Source organism: Triturus cristatus, chromosome 10 (genome assembly GCF_964204655.1).
Source record: "Triturus cristatus chromosome 10, aTriCri1.1, whole genome shotgun sequence".
In the NCBI taxonomy this organism is placed as follows: Eukaryota; Metazoa; Chordata; class Amphibia; order Caudata; family Salamandridae; genus Triturus; species Triturus cristatus.
In genome coordinates, this window is record NC_140593.1 from 755,517,595 (window position 1) to 755,539,883 (window position 22,289).

Genomic DNA, 22,289 nt, shown 5'->3' on the forward strand with positions numbered 1-22,289 from the left:
CCAAAGTCTGGTTGTTTTTAACTGAGGCCTCATTAGTGAGGTATAGATCGAGTCCTGTGGAAAAGTGAGAATAGGACCACATTTGGGCTTAACTTGGGGTATCTTCTGCAACAACAGTAAGACAATGGAAGAATTGCTTGTATTAATACTAGCAATCGATTGTGGCCGTACCCAGTCCTTTTTCACCCAAAAAGCCACAACAGTGCACTGCTGTCTGCAAATTAAGTTTGGTTCTGTTTTAATAGGAACAGTTGATGGAATGGCAACCCATTGCTGAATGAGCGCATTTATTTATTTGTTGCTGGGATCGATTTCTGAGAGCTTGTTTGCCAAGCAGGATTGCATGGCAATCACGTACTGTTAGCTTATTTGCACAGCTGCACAACTTAGAGGCTATTAGTGTATCACATTGCAGGAACTGAAGCAATGCTATGTCGAATGAGTGCATAGTGTATTAGTCATGTTGTATCATCATGACTGGATACCTGCAGAAATATTATTGTTAGGGCCTACATGTTCATACTTGGAAGACTGTTAGGAAGGGTAGTTAGTGAGGTATTATAACCTGTGTAGCAAGCCTCTACACCTTACCTTGTATATCATCATGCCTAATGAATGATATAATGTATAACACCCTTCGGCCATAGGGCTGGAAAGCAGATCACAGTTGAATGGTGGCTGCAGGCGCATATGTGTGCTCTTGTAAAACATACAAAATGCCTGGTCCTAAAGGTTCCAGAGATCTCTTAACAGGAAATATCCTAGTAGCCTACACAAAGTTTAATACTCAGACAAATGTGCTGGTGGTATAAAATCAACCGTACAATACTGGCCATATGGTCTTTAGGATGGAGAGGTACTTCCACAACAGGCAAGTGGGAACGGATACGTCCTCCCAAACAGTAACCACAAACAAAACAGTATCCAGCCCAACATGAAAACAGGAAAAATAATACTGAAGTTGACTAGTTCCCTATGAGGTGTAATGGTTTGCTACTACCACTATTGGGCGCAAAACCTCTTTGTTAAATTCCCCTCCACACTCTAATAGTGTCATGCTTCATCAAAGGGGCACACTGGCTCCTAAAGGACAGGGTGGGCTCAACCGTTTTCCAGGGAGCTCTTGTGTGAAAAAAAAGTCAGGGGGGGTTTAAAGATTAAGAAACCACCATCAACTCCAGGTATCCCTTTAATGTGGAGAGATAGTGGTTATTAAAAACAGGAAAGTAGGGTATTCCCAGGATTCAGTGGCCCTATGACCCTATGCATGTCAACATGTTTCAGCCAATATGAGGCCCTAGGGGTCCATGGCTTTCATCAGGGCACAAAGGAAGCTGGTATCCCTCCCTGCAGTAGTAAAACCAAAAAGATAATGTGAACAGTATTTAAATTATCATGCAGATGCCTTATGGATATACTTATCCTAAGTGAGGCGTTCTCAATATAGGAGTGCACAACCAAAATATGGAGAACTGCACGCCTCTCACGAGGACAGAGAAGAGGGATGATCTTGCAGTCAAATGGTCGTCAAAGATCCGGTCCCGCTCAGCTACGTAGGCGGTTCTGTCCTCCCGGGGTGAGTGAAATCAACAACACAAATAAATAAATACTGTTAAAAGGATAAGGAACAATAGACCCAAACCAAGAGCAGAAAAAGCAAACAAGTCTTATCTGACTCCCAAAAGAAATTAAAAGAAGTTCGAAAAGGAGTAAGCTAACCGTTATTGTAGCAGTCTGTTGTAACCAATTTTATTTGGTTGGTGATGTTGAAAATGGAAGAAATATGACTGTTACTGTGAGTCTCATTAGTGAGACAGGCTCTATGCTGTGTGATAGAACTTACCATGTTTTACCTTTGTTAACAGATTTACCTTGAGCATAGTTATTTGTATGGTTGTCTCTATGGTTGCACGTCCTACAAAATGTCCCTGGAATAGTAGCCCTGTGCTTATCTGCCTCCGATGTAATTCTCCATTTCAAACACAATATTCTTCTGCCGAAGAGATTTGTATCACAAGTCTCCTGAGATGTGTTCCACAATATTTTTTGTGTTGCTTCTCTGCATTGAGATGGGCTACAATATCAATATACAAGACTGGTAACTGGTAATATACTTGTACATGCCTCCAACACGACTCTAGAAATCTCCTACCAGATTTTCTACAAGATAAAAACACGTTTCACAAGCAGATCTCCCGACTAATTGGAGCGCTTCAACAAATTCCCCTACAGTTTCACCAGAATACATTCATCACGCACTCTTGCAACACCCAAACCCCCTTCTCCAGAATCATAGACACTATTAATACTCACCTGAACAATACCACAATGATGCTTGTGAGAGGTCCCATTTCTCCTTTGTCAGTTATGGATGCACACACTATAATCCAACTGCACCACGAGATGGAATCCTACCCCACCGTTCAAGCAACGACCATCAAACCCCGATGGCATCCAGAGAAGACAGTTATTTTGATAAGTCTCCAGCCACACCCCACAATACCCATAACCAAGGCACTCCGGCACGCCAGCCCTCTAGACTCTGCCAGAAAAACAATACGACTGCAACAGACCCACCTACGAATAGAGTGATCAGAACAGGGCATAACCCCCATCCTCTACATTCCATATAATCAAAAGCCATGTCAAATTCACCTACATACATCTCAAGATCACCACAAACCATAACCAAATTAGGCGACAGGATGGCAAACCAGCACCAACAGAGAACAAAAGGTTCAAGCCAACAGACGCACACTCCCATCAAGCACACCTGCAAGACAGATTACACCAACCTCCACTTACAGAAAAGAAATAGCTAACACAAACAGAACAGCACACCTAAGAGATTGTCAGTTAGAAAAACCCAGAGACGCTTCCCATGTGTCTGACCTGAATGCTTAATACAAACATATTTCTCAGTGGCACAACTGTCTCGCTCGGCTGGAACACATAATGGTCAACATTAGGCTGGATATGAAAATGACCATTACAACCCTACAAATGGCCCTGTTCGCCATACATAATTGTAAGCCACAGATGCTACATGGATTAGATCCCGACCATGATAACAATACCCCGCACACCCAAATCAAGCATGCAGCCCTGTCCAACAAGACCAGTATCTGATGGTACGTGCCGGCCCAAGAGAACACACAATCAGTTATCCAGGTAAGAAATCACTGACCTGTTATAGACATACCAAGAAACTTCCTGGAATCCCATGGCAATTTAATCTACCTCAGAATCTAATCGCGATCCTATCCTCCCTGACCATCTGAATAATCCCCAGCTAACAGTGACAAAACTTTAATACATGTTAAACAATTGCAGGCCAGCAACAATAACATGACAGACATAATAGAGTTAGCAGCCCACACCTGGTTCAACAAGAACCTAAATGAAGAAAAAAGACGATTCGACTTGAGTCTATGGAGACATGTACCCTCCACCTATCAGTTTACATAACTGTGGGGTAAACAAATAACACCTACAAAAAGAATATATGATATACTAACACAACTTTCTTCCAAACTCAACTTGATTCAGCCATTAATAGACCACGAAAACACCTTGAAATCGTCAAACAGGTCAGCTCCAACAAGCTTAACATCATTACAAACCTCTCCACGGAGAAATGGAAAGCCTTTGCATCCTTTCTTGAAGACAAAATACTGAAAATTGAAAGGGCAATTGCCTTCGACAATGAAAAGAATTAAGGATGGCAAAAAACAATAACCCAATAGCTCATTTAGAGCCCACAAAATCCAGCAACACAGAGGTTTATGTATATCCCATCAAAAACAAAAATGAAGCAACATGGAACAAATTCAAATCACCAGATGAAGAGGAAATTGGCAAGATCATCATGTCTTTGAAACCAACGTCACAAATCAATGATCCACACCCCTCTATAATCAGAAACATTTTCAGCCAACTTGTCTCCCCCATTTGGAAAAAAACACACACAAACATATCTCTAACGCAAAGTATTATACCAGATTGCTTAAAGATCGCGCAAGTAACTCCCATCCTGAAAAAACTTGACACAGATCCAACAGATCTAAATAACTTTTGACCTGTATACAACACTCCCTTTTTAGCGAAACAACCAATTATGCCAGCTTCTTGAGCAATTCAACCTACTCGACACATGCCAATCAGGTTTTAGACCTGGACACACCACAGATCAGCCATTTTACACATAATGGACGACACACTAAAAATAGTGGATGATGTAGTGATGTCATGGATAAGAACTATGGTTGTGTAGTCATGACCACGTAAAATCTACAGGGATTCTTTTTTTTATCAGTTGCTGGAGACTGGGATATTGGAAGCAAGTGGACTGCTCTCTGTTCATGTAATAAATGTCTCAAAACAAGATTAAGGCTTCGCATCATTACAGATTGGCGACGAGCGCCGATGCGACCCCTCGCCTGCCTCAGCTCTTATAATTGCGGTAAGAGCGCTTGCTGTAAACTGTCATTATTGAATGAAGAAATCGTCATGATCAGAAATCAGAAATACACAAGAAACTGCCTGTATATTTCTGCCTGTGTAACGCGCTGAGTAGAAAACGCGCTAAATACCTTTAAATAAGGAAAACTGCTTACCGGTGCAGCCCGAGGAGCAGAATTGATTGCCATGAATGTGAGCATGTGTAAGCAAATCTCGCGTGACTTCGTCTGATATGTCACAATTGGCGGCCATCTTAGATTCAGGCAAAAGAAAATAACGCGAGAGTTCAAAAAGTCGGCGGCCATCTTGGAGTCAGGCAAGTTTTGGGACATTGCACTGAAATACCACATGACCATCTTAAGATCAGGCAAAGTAATTTTTACTTGGTTTTAAGCAAATAAAACGTAATTAAACAGCTAAACTTAATTAAAAACAAATTTAAAGGTATTAAACAACTAAATATCACAATATGGATACTATATTAGTAGAAGAAGGTGAAAATTCAAACAGTGTGTCTACACACAGACACATAGATGAACAAGAGGAAAGTGTGTCCAGCGCAATTTATAGAAGACCAATACCATTTGATGTTACAGATGAGCAAACAATTGCTCAAAGATGGGAAACGTGGACAAGACGATTTGAAAATTTTCTTAAGGCAACATGCAAAAAGTATACCGATGAGCAAGCAAAAGATCTACTACTCAATTTAGTGGGTGATGAAGTGGAAGATATTATTGTTACATTCCCAGATGCATATAAAAACACGTACAAAGGCATCATGAAAAGTTTGAATGAAAGGTTTGACCCACAAAGAAATGTAGACTTTGAAAGATACACTTTCAACATGACATGTCAACAAGACAACGAAACAATTGATGAGTTTGTAACCAAATTAAAAAAATTAGTCATGTTCTGTGAATTTGATAAGTTCAATAATGAAGAAGCTGTCAGGTTAAGAGTCATTCCAGGATTTAATTCACTAGAATTCCGGAAGAGACTTCGTCAAAAAAACCTATGATTTTAAAAACAATTTTGCATATGGCACGTACTGAGGCTTAAGCAAAAAAACATGCAAATAACATGGAACAAGAAAGAGTTAAAACATTAGAACAAGTTCACCAAATGACAAAAAAGGACAACAAAAGTGAAGAAAAAGATAAAAAGAAAGATGAAAAAAATAGTAATAGAGTGGAAAAGTCAACAAACTTCAAAAAGGAAATGGATAAGCCAACACTTTTTAGAAAAGAAAAAAGAATATGTTATAGATATGGACAATTATTTCCACATATGAATACATGTCCAGCATTTGGACAACAGTGCAAAAAGTGTGGAAGGATGAATCACTTTGCTGCTGTATGTAGATTCAAAAGAAAGGATGGTGTAAAAATGTGGAAACGTCAAGGAAGTACAAGGCATGTCAGACAAGTGTTGAAGATTCTTCCGCTGATGAATTTGAACAAGAGCGTTTATATCTAATGTCAGAAGGAAGTGAGGGTGAGAAAATCCACTTGTTAAAAAAAAGAAGGTATTGAAAAAACAGCTTCTGTTGACATATTAGTAGGATCCCAAAAAGTTCTGTTTGTGCTTGATAGCGGAGCAACGTGTAATATCATGTGTACGACTGAGTATGACAGAATGGAAAAAAAACTTCCTCTTGTTTCGTCAAATGTAAAAGTTTTCCAATGGGGTGCAAAAGAACCTGTAACATGTTTAGGGAAATTTGAAGAAAGTATATAATATGGAAAGATATCTCTGAAAGAATAAGTACATGTGTTGAAAGGAGAAACTGCTGGGCCATGTTTGTTAAGCAATGTCACAGCTCAGTTAATGGGACTATTGGCTATGACGTTTCGTATGACAACAGAACACCATGTTTTAAAAGGCTTTCCTGTTCTGACGAAAGGTCTTGGAAACTTGAAAGGAAAGACTATTTTGTTGCACATAAATGAAAAAGTGAAACCAATAGCACAAATGCACAGGAGAGTTCACATGCAGAGTAAAGTTGAAGTAGAAATCAATTCTCTACTCAAACAGGACATAATTGAGCCTGCTACGGGTCCGGCACCTTGGGTGTCTCCGATTGTCATAGGGCCAAAAAAAGACACGGACCAAATTAGGATTTGTGTTGATATGAGAATACCGAATACTGCAATAGAGAGAGAGACATATACTGGGCCCCATTTGAATGACATGATTAGTATTCTGAATGGGGCAACAACTTTCTCCAAATTTGATCTGTGTAAAGGATATCATCAATTGGAAATTGATGAAAAATCAAGATATATTACGACTTTCTCAACATATATGTGTTTATTTAGTTACAAAAGACTCAATTTTGGTATATGCTCAGCTGCAGAGATTTTTCAAGAAATTATAAAAAATGTTATCTGACCACTAAAAAATTCAATGAACTACAGTTATGATATTCTTGTGTTTGGAAAAACAAAAAGTGAACATGATCAAGCACTAAGAGAAGTTTGTCAAGAGCTTATGAAAGCTGGGTTAACACTGAAATCAGAATTGACATTCTATGGTCCTATATTCTCAAGTAAAGGAATGAGACCGGACCCAAAGAAAGTGTCATCTCTTGTGGCAATGTCTTGTCCAAAAGACATTACAGAATTACGTTGTTTTCTAGGAATGGCCAGTTACTGTTCTCATTATATTAAAGATTATGCTACTACCAGCTCTTCTATCAGAGAGTTAACGAAAAAGAATAAAACATTCCTTTGGAGTAAGGAATGCAACGATGCTTTTAAGAAAATAAAGAGTGACATAGCAGCAGCAGCAAATTTGAAATACTTTGATCCGAACTTATGCACAGAAATTGTGGTAGATGCAAGTCCAGTGGGGCTAGGTGCTATTTTGTTTCAACATAAACAAGGAAAAGATGCCCCACGTTTTTTGGTCTCACATGCTAGCAGAAGCCTGGCGAATATAGAAAACAAATATTCTCAACCGGAGAAAGAAAGTTTGGTGGTAGTCTGGGCATGTGAGCACTATAATGATTTTTTGTATGGAAAAACATTTGTGATAGTAACAGATCATCAAGCCCTCACAACTATTTTTGGAAATCCGAAAGCAAAGAGACCCCTCAGGATTGAAAGATGGGGCTTGAGGTTAATGGACTATGATTTTAAAATAATTCATAAGCCAGGAAAAGAGTATAATCCTGCTGCTGCTATTTGTCTAGGCATCCAACAGATGAGGATAAAATTGAAATATATGATACAGAAAACCACATAAATGTCAATATTAAGTCAACAGTTCCTGAAGTGATATCTGAACAAGAACTAATTCATGAATCTGACAAAGACAATACTTTAGTGGAAGTAAAAAGAATGAAAAACCTAAATAGATGGAAGCATGTAAATGTTTCAACGAAGTTTCAACCGGGAGTATGCAGAAGAGACATGTTTGCCAACAAAAATATTGAAGAAGAATTGACGAATGCCACTTCTGGTATTCTTATTAGAGGAAACAGGATAGTTATTCCAAGCAGTTTGCAGAGACGTGTCATTAATCTTGCACATGAAGGTCATAGAGGAATATCAGCAACAAAAAGTATTTTAAGAGAAAAAGTGTGGTTTCCGAGACTCGACAGTCAGTAGAAGAGATTGTGCAGTCTTGTCATTTTTGTCAATGCACCACAAGGGAAAGAACTGTTGGAGAATTACAAATGTCTAAATTGCCAGATCCTGTCTGGTCTGATCTGGCATGTGATTTTTATGGACCTCTGGATTCTGGACATTATCTTTTTGTTCTGATTGATGAATATTCTAGATTTCCAATCATAAAAACAGTGACCTCTACTTCTGCATCTGTGATTTTACCTATTCGTGATGACATTTTTTCAGCTTGGGGTATATCAAATGTTTTGAAGACAGACTATGGTCCACCTTTTAATGGAAAATAATTTACAACATTTCTTGAATATATGGGTGTGAAACATAGGAAGATTGCCCCACTCAGGCCACAAGCAACTGCTATAGCGGAAAGACTGATGGCCACATTAAAAAAATGTGTGCAGAGGGCAAAGTTAACAGATATTACCGTAAATCAAGTTGTGTGTCAAGTATTACGTGACTATAGGAATACACCTCATGGGTCGACTGGAAAGACTCCTGCAGAGCAAATGTTTGGCCAGTTTAGACTGACACGCTTGCCACAAATGCCTTTAAGACCTCCTAAAGAACATACACAAATTACAAAGAGAGATGAGAAAATGAAAGAAAAAATGAAGAAGAATGCAGAACAAAGAAAGTATGTTCGCAGAGGAAATGATGAAATAGGGGATCTGGTGTTGGTAAGGCAAAATCAAACCAGAAAGTCTATGAGTAGATATCACCCATCTCCTTTGGAAGTGACTAAGATGAAAGGTTCAGCTGTCACTGCTCAGAATGAAAATAAAGTGATAATAAGAAATAAAGCACATTTTAAAATGTTTGTAAGCCCCTCAAATGAAACCTACAGAGAAGGGGATGATATCCGTGATTGTGCTCCTCTTAGAAGAACATAAAGGATACAAAAAAAAACTCAAAGACTGATTGAACAATGTTAACAGTTATTTCTCTTTTCTCTTTTTTATTATTTATCATCTGTTATCTGTAGTTTTCTTTTGTTTGTTCAGTAGGGGGAAGATGTAGTGATGTCATGGATAAGAACTACGGTTGTGTAGTCATGACCACGTAGAATCTACAGGGATTCTTTTTTAGTCAGTTGCTGGAGACTGGGATACTGGAAGCAAGTGGACTGCTCTGTGTCCATGTAATAAATGTCTCAAAACAAGATTAAGGCTTCGCATCATTACAGATTGTAACCACTCCTGTCTTCTCATACTGCTTCGACACAGTCAATCATGACTGCCTTCTGAAGTAATTTGAACACAGAATAGGGTTCTCGGGTAACGTTCTCAAATGGTTTACTTTATTTCTTAATAATTGCTCTCAACTAATTAAACTGGGACACTCACTATCCAAGACTCATCCGGTGAGAATGGGTGCACCTCAAGGATTGCGGACACTCTTCAACCTATGCATGGAACCGCTGACGGAGATCCTGGAAATTGCAAGCATTGCATACCCCATGTAAAGAGGTGACCCTCACCTCTACTTCAAAATTTCCAGCAGGATAATATCGGAATAAATGACATTCTTGTGAAAATCAACACTTGAGTATCGCTGAACCACCCCAAATTGATCCCAATGAAAACAGAATTCCTACTATTCTCGCTGCCCTGCTGTCCCTATCGCCAATAGATACATAAATGGGTGCCATCAACTGCATACCCACTATGATCGAAGCAACAAAATCTCTTGGGATTACACCGGATAAAAACCTTAACATGCAAGCACACATCAGTGCAGCCACTCACAGTACCAATCACCAGCTCAGTCTACTTACGAAACTAAAACCTTTTGTGCCACCACAAGCCTTTAAGCTTGTGATTCAATCCCTGGTTGTGTCCACACTGGACTACGGGAGCCAACCCTAACATGCCTGCCAAAAGCACATACGGCATTGCTAAGGACAATCTTAAATGCCTCTGTGAGATTAATAACAGGAACGATGTATTTCGATCATATCACACCATCTCTGAAGCCACTTCAGAGGCTCACACTAGAAGCCAAAATACAATTGAAGATGGCATGCATGACGCATAAAACCCTGCACCTTAAGACACCTAGGCTAATAGCATATAAGCTCAAGTTTTCAGGAAAAAGCCACTCTTTATGGAGTCGTAACTCCATCCCTGGAAGGCCCCCCCCATGCCCACTCCCTTCCCCTCCGAATCAAGCAAAAGAAGACCCACACACACCTTCCTCAGATCTGCAGCAAGAATATCAAACCCACTCCCATTTTGGATTACGTCTAATCCCTAAACCCATGCTTTCAAGAAAGAAGTAAAAAAACATCTACTCAACAGATTTCTAGCATACATTACAGGTCCTTAGGCGTTCCACCCACAGGACGCCACCCAAGGAAACTATACTACTCCAGCAGACATGCATCGACGTGCCGCCACAAACATTTTGCTTTGATGCTGATTTCCCATGTAGCGTACTTTGAATGTCTTGGAACGGACTTGGCAGTAAAACCTGATCATGAATGACCTGAACCAAGATCTGATGTTTATGTACAGCGCTCTGATACCCATGGGTAATGTTCCCGGCTTTATGAAACTTTCTAAATAAATACTTGGTGGGAACCATCTGATAAACACGGGGTCCACACCTTGTCACCTCTTGTCAACATGGATGATTTCTTTCCCCATGTCATAGTATGACTAGACGTTTGTGACAGATGAATATATAGCTTGGCTCTTTAACCAGTGTCCTGTGCTCCTGCTACTCTACAGAACGTGATCCAGGGCTTCAGATGTGGCCTCTACATTTAGACTCGATACTTCAGATTGGGATTCAAGATATGGCCTACACACCTGGACCCAGTACTCTTAGTGATACCGCAGATGCTGCCCCCTGTAATGGCCCTTTGAAGTATCGGAGATGCACTGCACCGAGACCAGTTTAGATGGTGCAACTTTTGGTACACATGTTCTTCAGTTTACCTCTCATCAGAGGATTGTCACAGGCACCTGTCGTCTGCAGGGAGGAGGATAAGGAATAAATCCCTGAGATTCCCTTCCCGCAAACTTATTGCCTCACGTGATGATCTGTCATGGCGGGGACGTCAAGTGTTGGATGATGAAAAGATGATTGCATACTAAAAGACAAACCTTTTGAATTTCAACTTCTACAATTCCGTCTGTAGAGCAATGACATTATTATGCTTGAGAAGTACAAGTTGAAGAACAAATGTATTAAAATGCCTGTAAAAGAACTGCTATCAGTAAAACGTATTTTCCCAACATATGCATGTTATACTGCTTACATGATTTCCAAATCTTTATTAAAATATATATATTAAAAGTATTTCTCCATCAAGGCATCCTCACCAGGTTCATAAGCTGTGAATACTTCTAGGTCACGAGCCCCCCCCCCCCCCCACTAGGAAAGACGCATATTTTAATATTAAAAGTTCAGTTCATTTATGAAAACATTTGTTATGCTTTCACGCTACTGGAAAACGTTTCGAACATGTGAAACCAGACAAAAGAATTTAAAACTGCAAAATAGTAAAAGATGACTGCGCCTTTAAATCATGATTCTAGGTTCTGCTGATCCTACTATGGCTAAATGAGTTCAGAAGTGGAGTTGCCAATCTTACCTCAGTACTTTGTGTTCTCTGGCAGAGAATGATTTTGAAATTCCTCTTTTTTTTTTTTACTCAAAGTTTTTTTTTCATTTTGGAGGCATACTTTTTTCATCCAAGTAGTTGTTTTGCCATTTTTTCTCACTTTAGTAAAGAGCAGATTTTGTTTTTATTGAATCTTACAACAGGTAAGAGGAGCAGCTGTATTCCATCTTTTTTTCAGGCTTGTGCTCCTTTAAGTATTGCCCCTGGGTGATAGGAGCATGTCCGCTAAAGAGTGACATTCCAATTGCCAATACAATAACACATGTATTGGTAAAGCATTTTCCTCCATGGGATGTCTTCGTGCCAGAATAATATTGGAGCTTGCAGGTACTCTCAAACATTGATTCAGAAACCAGTCCCCGAAATAGGCTTTACACGTCTGCACTGATGGATAACTGAGAGCCTGCCCCTAGACAAGTGCCTAGCAAGAACCCTGCCCCTTATTCTGTCATCTCTGTTGTGACTTCCAAGCTTCCCGTTAGGTTTCTGAAGTGCCTTCCACACATCTCTGTTCCTTTTCTCCGACGTGAATGTCTTTTAGGTCTAAGGCACTCTTCTGCATTGTCTAAAGCTTCAGCGTTTACTATTTTCAGACTGTGGGGATGTGTGGTATAGCACGTGGACCTATTGGTGCATTAGGTGGAATTTGCTGAGAAAATCAGTGCAGCAAAGTCATTTCTTATAAAAGGGAGGCTGCACATTTTTTTTTTAAAAATGAAAAAGTTATAGAAGTGCCACCATGAAGAATATGAAGCTCTGTAGGAGGCATCGTAGCTGGCTCTGTTCTGGATGAGCATATTCTCTTGTAGATTTTTAAAAAAATAATAATTTTGGGCAACAATTCGAAGAGGTTCGGCGATGCTATGCACAGCTTCTGCTGGCCTTTCATCCTTTATTATTGTAACTGCCAGGAAATGTAAGATTCGATTGCGTTACATCAGACCATACGAATGACACATTTGAACCCGCGCTAGCAATTAAGGGGTTCATTCTGACTATTAAAGGCAGTTTAGACAGACCCCCTCCTTGATGGACTAGAACCTGCGAACCCCCTCTCCCCCCAGCACCTTGAGACCCTTACGGGTGAGTAGTCGCGCTTAACAAACCCTTGATTGATTGACTGATTGATTGATAGATGCAATGTAAACAGATTTCTAGTATCCTGGTTAGCGATTTCCACCGAGATTAAAAGAAATCTAGGGCTGGTACTCTTATTTCTTTTTCCCTCTAAGGCTCATGCCCTGCGGATTTGCTGGTGATGTCAGTGGGGACACTGTTTCCTTCCAACCAAGATATGAATGGAATAGTCACAGAGTGAACTTTCCGGGGAGAAAATTTGCACCTTTGGGTAGGGTCCATAACACTATAAACAGCCAATGCTACTTGTATGTTAATTAGACTGAACAGAAGATAGTGGGGTAGGATGTAGGACTTGCTACAGTTCCTCTTGGTACATAAGAAGGTGAAGGCTGAATTGCTTGTGGTGGAATGACGAGCAATTTCGAATTAACTGAACAGAGACTCTGAATCTGTTTTCCATCTTGCTGAAGTACTCGGTGCAGTTTTTTGATGAGCCGTTCCTGGGTGCAACTGGTTGACTTGAAACCTGAGACTTGCGTCTGCACTAGAAAATTTCAGTTTATTTGTGATAACGTGTTTTTGAGTGCTCGAGAAGGACTAGTAACTAAAGGTAATAACTTGGAAATCTTTTCTATGTATATTACCCTCTAGGATGTGGGCCAGCCGGTCCCCTCCTGCTCCAAAAAAGTCTTTTTTTCAATAAAAATGTAGAAAAAGCATTCTTCACCTACACAAAAGAGAGAAATAAGAGCTGAAAATGTATGACCCAATTTGGGAGTCCCAAAATGGGTGTAAATACTGCCCTCATCCACTCAAGGAGTGGCATGCTTCATTATAGTGCAGCTGCGACTCCCTGGTGCAGACCAACATCCAGGGAGGAACACAGAGAAAAAACTGAATATAGAAAAGAAACAAATCCTACAGTATGGATCCCTCACGCAGAGATTTTTTTTTAAACTGTCTAAATGGGTATCCACTGTCTCAATTATTGATCCCACTTGGCAGGTTTTAAAAAAAGTTCCAAATCAGGGTGAATGGGCAAGCAACGACACCATTACCCTTTCTGTCGTATCAACATGTTTCTGCTGTAGGTCGCCTTCCTTATGGGTCAATGGCATTTGTCAGGATACGGATCCCCGAAAAAAGTTTTACATACGTACCCTCCTAGCCTTGTCACTATATGGTAGGGAACTCTTAGGAGGCTTTTATTGCCCTTTTTGTATACACACCGTCTGTGTACCCGAGTTTCATCAACGATGATCCTAACTCAGAGACCGAGTGGGATCCCCGTCCTGTAGTCACACTTACTTCAAGCTACTCAACCACTCTGATCCCTCCAACCGTCAGAGGGATCAGAGTGGCCGGAGTAGTATAGGTTGTGGGAGAACGAGTGAAGGCTCAATCTCTCTTCCCTTTTTCTCCTGAATAAACGTTTTTGACTACCTTTTCAAAGAGGACTGCGGCTGAGATGGTCAGATTGTTAGACTAGAATAAAGAAAAATCCTTTTCCTCCAGTATTTCTGTAGCATTGGATATAATTGACCCTTCCACCAGGTTAAACACCCTGAATGCAGATGGCAATTGGTCGCCCAGCCTTCGTTTCAATAAGGATAATGTAATAGAGGCCAAACAACGTGACCCAAGCAACAATTTTCTTCAGCAACACCACCCCTAAGGACCTGCATTGGCAGGCAGAATACAAAGAATTGCACTTGATGCTTGAGTGCTAGAGACTCCTATCACAACCTCATTCTCATTAATGTATGTTCAATTATGCTTCTGTTGCTGGGTAATGTGTTTGAATAATCATCTTCTCTTACAAGAGAATTTTAACGTCTTAGTAATGAATTAATGCAGGAAGCAACAGTAATCTTTTTCAAAAGATTTGTAATAGACTAGGAAGGACCATAGGTCCCATTGTAGAGTCCCATTGTAGACCTGAGGTGGCTCGATCACATAGCCTACATTCAAAAACAAAAGTTCAAGATGATCACTTGGCAAGTCAAAACTCAGTTTCTCAACCATTGTGGTTTCATAGTCTCGTCTCCCCAACCGCAGTTTGCACGTACTTGTGAGATAGTTCCATAGGTGCTTCCTTTGTTTCATGATGGTCCTGGGACCTTAACCGTTCTAGGTAGTTTTATTGACTTGAGGTATGCTCTGAGGGATTTACAAAGTGCCAGGCAAGAAGTATAACATATCTTTAATAAATGTTACATGTTCCTAATTGCACAACTGGGAAAGATTTCCTTATCATTTCAAAACTACAGACACCTGCGAGCCTGCTCTACCATTTGAGGTTCTCTGAGAACTAGAAGAAGTTGTTGACTTTTCTGCAAAGTCTACAATTATAGACCCGGCACCGATACAACTGATCCTGTTTGCAGACCGGTCCCAGACGTGTCTGAACAAGAACCAAAATTTCCTGTCAATTTGATAGCTCACAAATATTTTCTGTCCATACTTCAAGGAAATTGGTGTTGGTGCAAACAGACAATGCAATTAGCATGTTCTAAGCCTGAAAGGAAAGGTGAACATGGTCTGTGGCATTTTCCCCACAACATTAATCCGAAAATTCAAATCAGCACCATACAGTACAAAGCAAGTGAGTTAAAATTCAGAAAAACATAGAAACAAGATATTAACCCGATCCTAAAGGACACCCATTACTCTTATCTTTATTTATAGACAATGACTAAATATTAAGGTATAACAGCCCAAATTAAAGCTTACTTCAATATCTTGTTACTGTGTTAAACATATGGGTGAATCCACAGGCTTTATTTGTTCAACCATTCTCAAGGTAAAAGCGTATCACCAACTAAAATATATAGGTGGATTGAAGTTTTGTTGCAAGAAAGGAAGCAAAGAGAGCTCATCCAAGTTGTCCTACAGTCCATTCAATGTGAAGCTGCCAGATCAACCTCGATGTGTAACATCCCTTTTGCTAACTTATGTTGGGCTTCTACTCGGAATTTGGTTCATACCTTCTATGTCCATTATTTCTTTGACTCCTGTGTTGTGGCTGACACTCGAGTGATCAGCTATCCCTTAGAAATCTGTTTAGAATGGGGCTTAAAATGCACCTCCCCTTGTAAGTACGGGTACTGCCCTGAATCTTTTTGTAAATTTATGAATCTGTGGAGGACTCTGTGCTTGAGAAGCAAAACTCACTTACTTATAACTATAGTTCACCTTTGAGGATATCTCCCCGTTTCGAATCCAACCCCTCCTTCCCTCATTGAAGAGTCTCTCGCTAGTTCCATTTTCAAAGAAAGCCCTCGAATAGAGTGGAATTTCTGGGGTTGAGCTCTCAGCTCTTTTGAAGGCTCTACTGACCTTGGAAATTGCGTCTAAAAGGGCAATGACCTTTATCTCCCTGGTGCTGCAGTTTTAGCTTGTATTGCTGTTTTTAATTTCCGATTTTTTTTCTTTCATATTTTGAGTGTTTTGTGGGCCCGACCTGGCATTATTTTAGTGTATAAATAAGATGAGAACACATTTTCAGAATAACTATTGTTGCAAATGAGTAACCTTTACTTTTTAATGAATTCATATTGTTGTGAGTAGCATACATACCTGCATAAAAAGGTCACTAGTTTCTTTAGGTGTACCCTATTCTAGCCTTTGGCATTAATGCCATTGACTTTCTCTAGTTGTTACTGGTCCTTGTAAATCTTTTTTAATTTTTTTTATTAAGATAGTTTTCTATTTCTTACTTTCATTAAATTTTTTTATGTTGCACGTTTGCCCTTACTCACATGCCACAACTTTTGTGGCCTACTCCCAATAGAGGCCACTCTCCCACAGCTTCTTCAAAACTCCTAATCGCTTACAAATTTGAAGAAGTTCCTTTCTAGACAAGCATCCACCAGGTGTGTGCCCTCTGCTGCAGTAGTTGGAGTTGCAACCTGTGGAAGCTATGGTGACGCTAGAGACTTGAATCAGGCTTTCTGCCCTGGGCATGTTTGAATTGACCTGTCAAATTAAATGTAACTAATGTATCGGTCTCTCATAATAAACCAGAAAGTTCAAAATCTTCACACTCAAGAAAACCCTATTGTCTGTTAGAGTTTTTTGTGCTTGTTTTCAGTGGGTCCCCGGATTTTCCAGTATTTTTCAAAAGTAGTTGTGCAGGCTGTGCAGCTCTTTGCTGTGCTGATGAAGATTGAAGCATCATCCCATCTTCTGCTTCAGGTATATTATCTTTTTCATTTGTAATATGCATAGCATGTTATTGTTTATTGCACTTCTTATTGGGCATGGAATGGTGGTTCTTTGTATTCATATGTTATAAGTATTTAGAGAGATATGAACATTTTGATGTGGTTACATTTAGCACCTGTGACTTGAAACAGTGTCCTTCCTTGCGCTTTCTGGGTAATAGCTCTGGTGGAGTTTGGTATTTCATTGTTTATTTCTCATCCCAGACTCTCCTCTACTAAGTCATTGCCATGTACAAACACAACCACACATGACAATTTGCTCTCTGTTCCTTTGAACCATGCCTAAAGAAAACTCGAACCACAAGTTGCTATACCTAGAAGAACTCAAACGTCTGCATCTGTTTGATACACCGTACCATCACATGTGATAGCCTTCACCCATTCTTTCACCTCCAAGGCCCCTGATTAATCGCCTCCAAGACCTCCTTGCCGGCCCCATTCCCTCCTTAAACCACAAAATCTACTGTTTTTTTATGTTCATGTTTTTATGCTAAAGTCGGAGTGGCCAAATGCAAAATTAAAGCATGTGATGAAAGGTTCTTTGGATGTGTCAACATTCCATCATCCTAGGAGTCTATCAGTATGCCTTTCTCAGTGGGAATTCGGGTGTAGGGTATGTTCTAACCCAGAGGATGTACCGGAAAAGACCTCCAACAACTATCATCATTAAACCAAGACCAAATACATAGAGCATATTGCATAGACTAGCCTGGCACAAGCCTTTATAAAGTTGAGATAGGTTTTCTCATAATAGATGTAGCGGGCATTTAAACCCGCTTTTGGCTGGCCACCAAGCTGCTGAAAAGCACAGGCCGCTCTGCATCCATCCGCGTCCAGCGTTCGTCACCATTTAGTGGTCATTCTTGTTTGGCTATTTTGAAAGGAAAAAACCTAACGTTGCATTTTGTATCTTTAAAAAAAGTGTTCTTTGTATGCATGGAGTTTTTTTCTCCCTAACCACCGTAATTTTCTCTCTCTCTCTAACGAGAGAATGATGGAACTTATTATGCAGACTAAATTAGGTGCTCCATCTGATTCCTGTCTGCCCTGAATCTTCCAGGAGATTGCAGGCATAGTAACTCCATCCTTTACCACCCTATTCAACAACATTATCAACACAGGTACGTTCCCATTGGACTGGAAAGAAGCATAAATTCCACCTCTGTTAAAGAAACCAAAATTGGTTCCAAATGAAGAGAACTACTACCGGCTCATCTGTCGCCGTCCTCTACCCGCACAATTCTTAGAGAAACGTATACATTTCACTATCTCAGAATATCTTGAGCATGATGAGTTACTGGATGGAGCCTGGTTTGGCTTCAGAAAGTCTCATAGTACTGAGACAGCATTAGTGGTAGCCTCAGAGGAGATACAGAACATCATGGATAACGGTGGCAAGGCTGCGGTGGTCCTGTTGTCCCTGTCCGCAGCCTTTGATACTGTGAGCCACATTATCCTGAAGTAGAGATGAATGGAAATAGGAATTGGTGAATTGGCATACAATCTCCTATGCTCCTTCCTTTCGGATAGAGAGCAAGTTGCAGCACTGGGAGATTTTATTTCCACCCCTTTTGCTTTGCCGTGAGGTGTCCCGCAAAGGGCATCGCTCAGCCCAACCCTATTTAACGTTTTTCGGTCCGCTTGTAAAACTTATTAGATCTATTGGTTTCTCAACCATCTCCTATACTAATGACACACAAATTGTTGTGTCTCTCACAAGTAACATTGAGAAGGTGGCACAGCGTTTCAATAGCTGTATGCAAGCAGTGGTTAGTTGGATGAGTAGGCATGATTCTTGGTGGTCTAAGTCCTTGTGTCCTTTACCTATCCCTGTCCCTAAAGTAAGAAACCTGGGAATAATCCTTGATTCCAAGCTTGCTTTCACTGACCAGACTAATAGGCTGGTCTCCAATTGCTTTTACCAACTAACTATTTTGAAAAACATTTTGACCTTTATTTTTTTTGAGTTGCAGAAAACAGTTGTTGTCTCATTGGTTTTATTGAGATTGGATTGCTGTCCTTTATTTGGGCATACAACAGGGCTCCTTAGAAATTAAAAAGAATGCAGACTGCTGCTGCCTGGCTTATTAAGAACATCAGAAAATAGGATTCAGTTAGCAAGGCCCTGGTGGAGCTCCACTGCCCTACTATAAATAAGAGTTGTTTTTAAGGCACTCTGTACATCACACAAAGCCCTCTATATTATCGGTCCAGCCTACCTAAAGAGTAAATTTGTCTGGTATAATCCGGGAAAATGTCTTAGGTCAGCAACCTCTGAAATGGTTAGAGTACCTAGAGTTTACACTGCCTCATAGGGTGGTAGAAGTATGAGATACTCCACTTGCAAACTTTGGAACCAGCTACCTGCGCACCTCAGAGCCCAGCAGGATTTAATGACCTTTAGGAAACATTTGAAGACATTGTTATTTTCATCTTTCTAGGAAGATGTGGGTTTCCACATGGTATGGTATAGCTCTATTTTGCAGAAGCTAATGCCAAGACGCCCTTGGGCAAACATTGTGCTTTAAAAAATAAATGTCAAGGCCTGCAAGCATTATTTCTTACCTGGAACTGCCAAACTGCCATATTTAATATTATCCTGAGCTGTACACAACGCCTCCAGAAGGCCCACTATGCACATGGTGATCCAGCTGGTATTGCATAGCTAAAAATCCTGCGGCTGGTGTATGCTGTAATCTTTTCTATTTATTTATAGTTACTAAGGATTCTCTTTTCTTGAATATATTATTCTTCCCTTTTTAACTGTTGGCTCAGCTTTCCTGAACTGAAGTGGTGGCCATGCACACACCAAGTATAAGAAGGACGTTTGCATGGCCTTCGTCAGGAACACTTATGAGAGTCATCTGAGTAACTATTATACAATTGTTTCAGTGATAGATTGGTGTGATGCATATAATTAAATGAGCCTAAATGTCACGTTTTTAGATATTTTAGTTGTGTGACCCAGGTCCATTGACCACTCTTGTTCTTGTTTATAACCTACATCATTCCTGTAGTTTTTTCAGTCTACACAAGTGCTCTCATCTCGATGACGTCTTTGCCTCTCATGGGTTGCAAGGAGAATGGCTTTGCCAACCACAATCCTACATCGCTGATAGCTCCCTCATACACAACCAGCAGAAAATGGAAGACCTCCTCCGGTCCACATCCACCCAAAGAAATCACTACCCATCCATTCTAAACACTCATGACATGTAAGGTCTTGAAGGTGCTGTCATTTGTTTACTACCTAGGTGCTTTATGAATTGTTTGGGACCTAAAAGGATATCCAACCTCTTCTTTCGCCAGCTCTCTAGGATTCACATCTACCTTTGCTTTCTCCTTTATCACAGGCATAAACATTCAACAAATCGGTGAATTTCCACCTTCATAGTCTGAAAATAATATGACATCAGCTACCAAAGGAGCACCTTAGAGCAGTAGTGCATTCACTAGTCTTATCGCGACTGGACTTGGGCTGTTCTGGCTTTAGTGTCCATTACCCAGCTAAACCCTCTGAAAGGGGTCCTTAAAAGTGGCAGCCAAGCTCATATATTCCGCCAAAGAAACACAACATAACCATTCTCCGGAATGTACACATGTTCCTTATTCCAGCAGGAGGGTAATGCAAATTATGCTACTTAACAAGGCCACTTACCACCAAAATCCACCCTATGTTGTGGAAGGTCTGTCCATATCAATAGATCAAAAAGATTTGGAAGTAAATACTTATTTCTACTATAAATCCAAAACCTCCTTCATCAGTAAACAATCCTTTTTAGGAGCTGCCGCATTGACATAGACTCCTGTTGACCTGAAGAAACAAACCCCATTCGCTGCTTTCGGGAAACATCTGAAAACACGCCTTTTCAAACTATTCTTCACATAACATCACCTCCAACTGAACACTGTCATCCAGAGGGCACATCTCTCACACTCAAATTGTGATTGCGTGCTTCTTCATCTTGTTTATAACCTAAATTATGTCACCCATTACCTGGCAACTAACAGCAAGACATGTCATGAAGCACTTTATAAATGTGCAATTAAATAAATGGTGGTGAGGAAAATCGGAAGGCCTACAGGGCATGCTGTTGGCACCACAAGGTGCGGAATGAGTCTGGCATGCAGAAGGCCAGAATGGTGGTACAAAGTGGCACAAATGGAAGATGGCCTTAACCATGCAGCCTAAACTATGCGTGGCTAAACAACTCAAGCGGAACCACGCATGTCTAAATCACGCATGTCTAATCCATGCATATGCCTTTATAACACATATGTGTGGTTTAGACGTTAGTGGTTGTAGGCGCTCCAGACTCAGAGTGAATGGGCTCGGGGTGGGAGGTGTTGCAAACTTGGAGGGACTTCTTGCCGGGAAGGGGAAGAGGAACGGCTTAGTGAGTACGATTTCTGGGTTGGTTGGGATCGAGGAGGTTTTTAGGGCTCAGGGCGGGTTGTCAGGGTACTTTATAGGGCAGGGAGGCTGGTTTTAGGGCTCAGGGTTAGGGGCTGGTTAGTTTGCATGGTTGTGCTTTAAGGCATCAGCATGGGGGTCCGAGTACTTTTTACGGCTGGGGGGGATGGTTTTAGAGCTCAGGACGAGAGGCTAGGGGTCCAGGTTTTAGGGCTCAGGGGAGGGGGGCTCAGGGACATTTTTAAGGTTGGCGGGTGGGTTTTAGGGCTCAGGGCAGGGGGCTGGGGTGTTTTTAGGGCTGGGGTGGGGTTTGTTTTTAGGGCTGGGGCCGCTTTAGGGCTGGGGCTGCTTTTAGGGTTCAAGGCAGGGGGCTGTTGTGTTTTTCAGGACTGGGGTCAGGATCCTACTCGGGCAGGGGCCTAGGTGTTAGGGTTCATGGCGGGGGCTAGAGTGTAACCTTATCCACGGATATGCCTTTACCAATTATGCCATTACAGCGAAATCCGTTGTAAAGGCATGCATGGTTAAGGCACGATTATTGTTAAGGCTGTATTGTTCAGCCATGCATTGTTGGGGATTGTGTGGTTCCACCATACAACCGGCACAAATGGTCTGCTGAGTTGTAATAGGGGCACAATAAGGACGGTGGGAACCCACAGAGGCACACAGCAAATGTAAAGGGGCAAGGCAGGGAGGTATACGTGATGTACAGGTAGAGCAGTTGTGCTTTGAAGGGCTGTGGGACGCCAGGACACATAGCGGAAGCAGGGGGCACACACAGGGACTTCAGGGCAAGTGGTGGTCACGCATAGGAGCTGCAGGGGGTAGAAACTCAAAAGGGAGATGCA

General features: G+C 40.9%; 1 protein-coding gene across 2 annotated transcripts in view; it reads left to right on the top strand.

Moving 5' to 3' along the window:
• Positions 1-22,289, top strand: part of ALG1 (ALG1 chitobiosyldiphosphodolichol beta-mannosyltransferase) — a 236,930-nt gene that overhangs the window by 42,629 nt on the left and 172,012 nt on the right. For both annotated transcript variants that reach the window (XM_085628273.1, XM_085628274.1), the window contains exon 3: positions 16,895-16,998. In XM_085628273.1, coding sequence (XP_085484399.1) covers positions 16,895-16,998 — 104 coding nt within the window. The remainder of the gene's footprint in view (positions 1-16,894; positions 16,999-22,289) is intronic.